This window comes from Pseudoliparis swirei, chromosome 15, assembly GCF_029220125.1.
Source record: "Pseudoliparis swirei isolate HS2019 ecotype Mariana Trench chromosome 15, NWPU_hadal_v1, whole genome shotgun sequence".
Lineage (NCBI taxonomy): Eukaryota > Metazoa > Chordata > Actinopteri > Perciformes > Liparidae > Pseudoliparis > Pseudoliparis swirei.
In genome coordinates this window covers 20,712,529-20,721,044 of record NC_079402.1, presented here as the reverse complement: position 1 = coordinate 20,721,044, position 8,516 = coordinate 20,712,529, and the positions used below count along the sequence as shown (strand labels likewise).

The window sequence follows — 8,516 nt, the reverse complement described above, 5'->3', positions numbered from 1 at the left end:
GCTCGTATCCCTCCCCGCCCCATAAACGGTGTAACTGAAGTTACACAAGCATCGTAGGGGACGTCGTTGGCCTGCCAACTAATCCAACACAAACTCTGCTGAGAGGGAGAACAAAAACAAGCAAAGAAAGGTCATGGGAGTCCGTTTCAATTACAACAACATTTGTATCATTACGTAATAATCCAGTCACACGTGTACAATATCTGAGCTCATGTCCTCTGGTGATCGGCGCCGCACAGACTGAACATGGGGTCTGCGTGTTCGAGCCGGCCTATCTGAGTGCTGCTCTCTGACAGCTCGAGTGTTTCTATTATTGCTTGTCATAAGGATTTGATAATAGCAGGTTTTAAAGGGTTTAATATACAAATGTTTTAAAGCAAGTTGGAACGCGAAGGAAATAAAACATGTATGTGTATACCCTCCAATAGTGAATATTTAAATAGTTGAAGTACACCAATGGAAAAATACTCCATTACAAGTGCTCCATTCAAAATGTTTCTCATTTACAGAAGTATTTAGCTTAAAGTATTACTCATTAAATAATAAAACGAACGACAGTTTCTTCAGAAATGAAGTGGAGGTTGTCTGAAATAGAAAGTTGAGTCTAAGTAACATAAATAGAAAATACTCGTGTATTTCTCCCACGCCATCAAATTAATTGTGTTAACAAAAAACAACATATTAATTATTCAAGGATATAAAGCTGAAAAGAAGTGACGAAAGCAATATTGTCGCACCACATTTGTTTGACGGCATAATTTACTGCATACTTTTAAAATGTGTTTCTGTGAAACAATCATACAAAGTGCTTTCAAAATATGATGATGTGTCAAATATAAAACTACCCGATACATAAAAGTAGAGCTGAAACGATAGTTGATTCATCAATTAAACATCTGATTGATAAATACATACATTGGTAATCATTTAACTGACTTTTCATTCAAAATGCCAACATTTAAAAGCTCCTAAAATGTAATTTATTTGTAATAAAATTGAAGTTTGGACCGTTTGGTTGGATATAATTCAGCATATCGGTTGTCTTAACTGTAACTGCTTTTAATGTGTTGTACGGCGACCTTGAGTGCCTTGAAAGGCGCCTTATAAAATAAATGTATTATTATTATTATTATTATTATTATTATTATATCATGAAAGTGTCAATTCGGGCTCTGGGTATTTGTGTTGAGGATTTCTCTTTTCAGAATGAACTGAGAAAATAATCAGGAGATGAATTCAAACTGAGCTTCACTTCATTAAACCACAACAGTAACACCTTCATTAATGATAACAATATAATGAAGATAATGGGGACATTAGTTCCGGCAGCGAGTACTTTTAAATACACGATTGTTTACTTTTACTTATAGCAATGACAGCAGGTCATTAACTTGGAATGGTGGATTTTTACAGTGAGCTTTCATCACTTTGACTTTTACCACCTCAATTCCTTCTGACTGTTGCCCTCCAGGTGACTGGTTACACAACAACGAGCCCTGGAATCCACTGTGAGCTGATATGTTGCTGTACCAAAGCTTTAGGACATTTTCTGAGACGTGGATGAGTAGTTTGTCCTCCTGCTCCATGCAGATGATATTATTTAGAGAATATTATCTCCTTGCATGAAGCTTTTGTTTGCATCCATACAAACACACACGTATATACGTTGCCTCCTATATAATCAGTGCAATGCAGTCCGTGTATCCACACTAAATGTTGGATCATATCCGCAACACCTTGCAAGGTGTGATTTTTCACAAGATGTCCAACTCGTTCTCTCATATCACCAGAGGCTCTAAACTATGACCACAGTCTGTTTCACCGTGTTGTCTTCCATCGGCACTCCTCAGTCGGAAAGCAACCTGCCGCCAGCCGAGCCACAGGAGGCACACGTGCCCTGACACAACACACACACATGACGTCTTCATCAACTTATATGTGCACGCGCTGCTCACACGACACTGGCTTTCCTCCCGCCGTGCGCGATCCCCGGAGACTATAGGGGAGGGAAGAGGTGTCATGAGCCACATTATGTAAATAGGGTGCAGGGGCATGTGCCAGTTAAACCGCAGTGCCGCGCGCGGAGTGAGACAGAAGCAGAGGCTGTTGGACGGCAGAAGCCGGGGCCGTCGGTAGATGGCGGTAACCCAAGAAACCTGATCCACAGGGTTGTCGGGGACTCTGTCTCAGTTTGCAGCACTTCCACCGACGGCAGAGGAGCTGAACAGTTTGAAGGACACAATTAAGAAAGAAACGACCCACTAAAAAAACCAACAACAAAACAACAACAACCGGAGAGCTCACAGCGGGGCGGTGTCGAGCTGTGCGCGCATCCCTCCCTCCCGAGAGCCGGAGACGGAACGCTTTGTCACACAGAAGAAGAAGAAGAAGAAGAAGAGGACAACTCAAAGAACACCACCATGGAAGACAAATCGAATTCCTTCTCCAGCAACAAGGAGGAGAAGGCTGACGGGAATAATGTTTTTCAGAGGCAAGAGTCGATACAGAAAAACAACGCGGGGAGCCAGAACACGAAGGAGCACGCCAACTCGGTGGGCTGCAAGGGGGAGCGGGAAGAGGCCATGGCCGGGTTTGACGATCTGGACGGGGAAGCCAGGCAACACGGGTTTATGCAGAGACAATTTGGGGCCATGATGCAGCCCGGAGTAAATAAGTTCTCCTTGCGTATGTTCGGCAGTCAGAAAGCCGTGGAGAAGGAGCAGGAGAGGGTTCAAACGGCCGGATACTGGATCATTCATCCGTATAGCGATTTTAGGTAAGGGCTGGAACAGACACCTGCTCACCCCCCCACCCCACCCCTCTGTCTCTCTCTCTCTCTTTTCATCCACCCCTCTTCGTCACCCGAGGGGTCCGCACGCTATACACTTTCACTCATAACGCTCTGTCATCGGCACGCGCACAGCCTGCCCCGCAGCGCATTTACGCTAATCTAAAGTCTGTATTTAGGCAACCGGGGCTTCCGCCGGCTCCACTGAATAAACGTGTGTGTGTGTGTGTGTGTGTGAGAGTGTGTGCGTGTGTGTGTTTCATTGCGGCATTTTTATATTAATACAGAGGGACGCGTTTCGGCTGCAAAGGTGTATCAGTGAGATGTCCTTGGGAAGAGGATGCTGAATGTCAATTTGAAAACGCAGACGGGCAGGCGGAGACACGCGCGCACCGTTTCCTGATTCACGGTGGCGGCTCGGTGTGCGGGTCCCTCGTCATTGCGACACGTCCCCGTGCGCCGTGTATAGGTGCGACAGTGGCCCGGAAACAATGTGCCAATGCCATTGCACCATCAGGGTTGTAAACAATGCCGGCGGCGCGTCTACAAGACGGCGGCGGCGGCGGCCTTTGTGCAACAACAACAAAAGAAGAAGAAGAAGAAGAAATGCTCAGAATGCGGTAAAATCGTGCCGCGGAACCATTTAGGAGAAAATGGCCGTGATGTGAATCAATCAGTCTTGCACACATTTGACAGCACTAATGAATGAGCGGCGTGTCCGAGGGCCAGCAAACGTGAAGGAATGTGTTCGTTTCGAAGGAGCTGATCACACAACACTTCCATCCTCGTTATTCCCTAAATGCCACACTGACATGATTATGATAATTATTAATGTCTTCAAATTAGTTGAGACGCACACTGCTTTAAATTGGTTTTCCTGTGTGTGACGCGTCTGACGCGCCACGGTGCGTTCGGATGGTAAACAAATGAGATCAACTCTACAGTCGGGACCGGTTCTCAGGGAGCTGCGTGTTTACAGTTCACCACTCAACCAATTACGCGCGTCGCCTGGCCCCTGTCTCCGCGCCGGTGTCCCTTGGCACAGCTTTATGGTGACAACCGCGTCCCCGGTTTTTCCACTGAAACCGCGTGATGCGCCAGGACTGCACGCGCATCCCTCTGTCGCTGCGCCGCCGCGGAGCTGTCCGTGGTCCTGAGGATGCAGCACGATGCTCTGCAGCTCTGCAGCTTTGGTGCCGCTGCTCCTTCAGAGTCTGCAGGCCGATTTCTAACCCAAAGGAACTGACCGCTGCAGTTAGTCGACTCGTATTGTAACTGTGCGGCTTTTCCTTTTATTCTGTTGGTGTAGAATGATCTCGAAATGCATGGACTTGCACATAAAGAATCATGCTAACTCGGATATCCTGCCCTCACCCTCACACAGACATGGCCATGTGCACACGCATGCACTCTCACGGATGCACAATGACGGTGGGCAGGGGTTAGTATCACAGCACAACAGTCAATGAGTTTAGCAATCTCCGAAACCAATTATGTAAGGAGATCCCCCCCCCTCCCCCGTTGCCCTCCACAAGATGGCCAAAAGGGGTAGACTTGAACAACACAGAGATATTCATAACCCCCTTTTCACAGTTGACGAATGCTATAGTTGTCTTGGCCTGTATTTGTGATCTACTTGATGCTCAACCTTTGTGAAAGAGATGGATAATGTAGGGGAAAAGCTCCACAATGGGACATAATTCATCGTGTCACTATAGAAGGCATACAGTATGCATGATGGAGCACGTTCCCCATCAATGGGGATGTTTGCTCGTTAACCTCTGCTCAAGGAGAGTGGCCCTTTTCTTCCCTGACTCAGGCTGCCGGAGGTTCCCTAAGGTTCTCGTCCTCATGACATTCTCCAAAGGGCGTCTTTTCATTGGACGTCCTCGTCCTCTAGCGAGTTTAACGACGCGATCTCTTCGTGCCGTGCGAGATTGCCTCGTGGCTTGTTCTGTAAAGTTGCATCGTATCCCGGCGCTTCAAGCTACCGATCACGCTGGCGCATAAATTATGGGGTTTGCAAGGGGACACACTTTGTTTGGCAGCTCCCCCTTGTCCCGTAGCTTAAATGGCGATCTAGTTATCCATGGTGGGGCTCAACTTAACCTCTTGATTATGACAAGCTGCGACAGCATGCGGCTGGTTTTGTGTTCACCTTTAAGAGAGAGAGAGTGTGTGTGTGTGTGTGGGTGTGTGTGTCATCGTGGCACAATGCTGTTCTTGGAGCAAGAACGACCACAGAGGTCGACGGTACTTTGCCATCACGTGTTTATTTGTCAGATTCTGCCACTCGTACTTTGACGACGGGTGTAGTCGGAGCATTCGGAGATGATCTTCAGTTTAAATGAGTTCAACTTTTGTTTTTTCTTCAATTATACTCCTACACTGGGGCAGAACTTTGTCCGACCGTGCACAGTCTTTTAATGAAACACTGACGTAAGTAGTCCATGAATGACATCGCCATTCACACAGGCCGGACAACGCTTCTTTGTGGGAGTGTTTGAAACTCAATATCCAGGATATTCTCTGTACACAGTGTCTGCTTAAAGATTAATGGCAGGTTAGTAATATTCATTATTCATCGATTTTCAGAGAGGCCTCGTGCAACTCGGCTGATGCTAAGGAGAGACCTTTGTCGTATAGTTTAAAAGGCTCTCAGTGATGACTCTTCTAAAGAGGGGGCCTGTTTCAGGCAAAGTAATTGATGAGCAGAGTTAAAATGGTGCTCGGCATCACTTCACTTCATAGTCAAACTAGTTATGCTGTAATGTATCATAAAGATTGTTTTGGCAACCTCTCCAGGTCATTTAAAATGACACGTTTTCCCTCAATTTGAGCTTATGTTGAGGAACATATCGGCCTCCGACGGATCTCTAGAGAATGACGCTTGGTCAACGATCTGTACTCATATGCTACGTTTTAATAAAACTCATTGTTTGTCACATATGACTTTGACCTCCATCTATTTGATCTGACATCCAAATCCCCTTTTTAACATTGTATACATCTATATACACTACCGTTCCAAAGTTTGGGGTCACTTAGAAATGTCTTTATTTTTCAAAGAAAAGCACTGTTTTTTCAATAAAGATAACATTAATCATAAATACCCACTATACATTGTTAATGTGGTAAATGACTATTCTAGGTGGAAACGTCTGGTTTCTAATGAAATATCTCCAGAGGTGTATAGAGGCCCATTTCCATCAACTATCACTCCAGTGTTCTAATGGTACATTGTGTTTGCTAATCGCCTTAGAAGACTAATGTCTGATTAGAAAACCCTTGTGCAATTATGTTAGCACAGCTGAAAACAGTTATGCTGGTGATATAAGCTATACAACTGGCCTTCCTTTGAGCTTGAAGTTTGAAGAACAAAATTAATACTTCAAATATTAATCATTATTTCTAACCTTGTCAATGTCTTGACTATATTTTCTATTCAATTTTCAATTCATTTGATAAATAAAAGTGAGTTTTCATGGAAGACACGAAATTGTCTGGATGACCCCAAACTTTTGAACGGTAGTGTAGGTATTTCCCCTCTTTTTTTGTTGGTCCTACAGCTCCAAGAGCTTCTTTTAGGGAGGTTCCACTCTGCAGCAGTGCGGGGGTCATCTGGACGTTCATGCGTTGTGGCTGCGAGGGCTCCGGGTGAATGTGGATGTGAAGCAGGTGCACCGGTGGAGCTACCGAACCCGGAGCAGGAGTCGGACCGGTGGATGTCACTTCGTATTCAATCGTCTTGAAATGTTCTGTGTCAGGGACTTGGTGAACAGCGTCTCTCTATTGCAGAATGTTTTTTTGCCGTTTCCCGTTTTATAGTTTCTAGTTTAAGAAATGAAACACAATGTTTTATTCATTAGGCAAGTGGGTGTTCTGGAGGTCATGTGCGGTATAAATGCCACCTACACACGTCACAAGAGAAACAGGAAGATGTGGGCACTCATGAGTGGAGAGAAGTCACACATTTCCATTATTTGAAAAAATAGCAATTTAACTGATGCTAATATTGAGTTATTGAGTGCCATCGAGATTTGTCAGATTTCTCCTTTTTGAACACGCACTGCATTCTTTTAATAATTAATTTGTTGCCGTTTTAAAAATGTTTTTAATCTGAAAAGAAAAAAAACAGTTTTGATCAAATTTTCACTCAGGAATTTTGACTCTTATTTTTCTCTTTGTTTGATTTCTTTTTTTAACCAAACACTAATTCAAATATCTTAAGTAATTTATGTGTTCTACAATGTCTCCTAAAATATCCCCTCAGATATGAATTTTGTCCGTGTTTATTGTTTATTATGAAGCCTTTGAGAAGATGAATCACAGTGGATGTTGTCACTGCAGCCTCTTGTGTTTAGTATGAATAAAAGGTCACGCCACAGACACTGAACTGTATGCACACGATCACGGCTCAAACGACTGAAGGGGTAATAGACTGAAAGGTTGACAATAGTGTGTGTGTGCGTGTGGTAAATAGCATGAATATGTGTGTGCGGTGATAGCTAAGGTGAACACGCATGCCATGCCCATTGTCATTGTTGCATACGTATGTTTCTACCAATAAAACAAAAGGAAATTAATCGCATCAATTAATCCAAAGTGCATCATGTTCTGTGCGTTGACGTCCCACTCGAGGTGTCAAGCCAAGCCTCTCCAGATATGAAGAGTCCACTCCACAGGCCCCAGGTCAACACCTGCTGGTGGACAGATAGCTCCGGTGAACACCGAGATGACCGCTGTTTCGTTGAAGTAAAGACAATTATCAGACACATGATCTTTGGATATTTTAAGGCCAAGGCCCAGTCTTAATTCATTCAAACAGATCCATTACTGGGTTCCCAGCCAGCCAGACAGGCAGCCTGCCAGCCAGCCAGCAAGTCCATTTCCATCTCCAACAGCAGCGATGGAGAGGCAGCCAGGCGGAGCAGAGGCAGGCGGGCAGGGGATGGCGTCAGTGGAGAGTTTTTAGCACGAGAGATAGGATCCCTGAAAGCATCTATTTTCATTCACGGCCGCTCGGCCTTTATCGAGGCCCGGGACACTCGGTGAAAAGAGCAGGGTGCTGATGAATCTCTTCTGGCTCCGCTCGTCACAAGACAGAGGGCAGGGACATGAACGCAGCCGGGGAGGAGGAGAGGGTCTTCTTCTTCCGACGGGGCCCTGAATGCACACGGCGAGTGTCGGCAGCACATTTCTTGATGTCCCCGAATCGCCGTTACCTCAATGACAAAACATAAGAGAAGATATGAAAGGTGTGGGTAACGACGCAAGCACGAAGCATGGAAGACCCTCTGTCTTTTCAGTGGGGAGTATTCATTACCTTCGCATTGAAAATGCGGAAGGTTATGTTTTGATCGCCGTGTATTTATTTATTTATTTGTATGCGTGTTACTCGCATAACTCAAAAAGTATTAAACCGAATCGCATGCAATTTGGTGGGATGATTGGTTATTATCCGGGGACCATATGATTAGATTTTTGGATCGATCGGGTCAAAGGTCAATGTCAAGGTCATGAAAAGATCAAAATCTTCTTTTTACCATTGCGCGGTCAATTTCTATCCAATTGGCATGCAACTAATGCCAAAATGTTCATAATTCAATGCCCAATCTTGTGATATGCGAAGGTATGCACTCTACCGAGTGCCCGTTCTAGTTGTTATTTGTTTTAGACATATTGGCAACATAGCAGGTAGTAAATCAGAGTGCAGTAATCACCACAA

The 8,516-nt window shown here is 44.8% G+C and overlaps 1 protein-coding gene across 1 annotated transcript in view; it reads left to right on the top strand.

The window, feature by feature from the left end:
- The first annotated feature begins 2,146 nt into the window (after positions 1 to 2,146).
- Positions 2,147 to 8,516, top strand: part of LOC130204900 (potassium/sodium hyperpolarization-activated cyclic nucleotide-gated channel 1) — an 82,536-nt gene continuing 76,166 nt past the window's right edge. Inside the window, exon 1 of the mRNA XM_056431893.1 lies at positions 2,147 to 2,776. Within this exon, the coding sequence (XP_056287868.1) occupies positions 2,421 to 2,776 (356 nt within the window). The 5' untranslated portion in view covers positions 2,147 to 2,420. The remainder of the gene's footprint in view (positions 2,777 to 8,516) is intronic.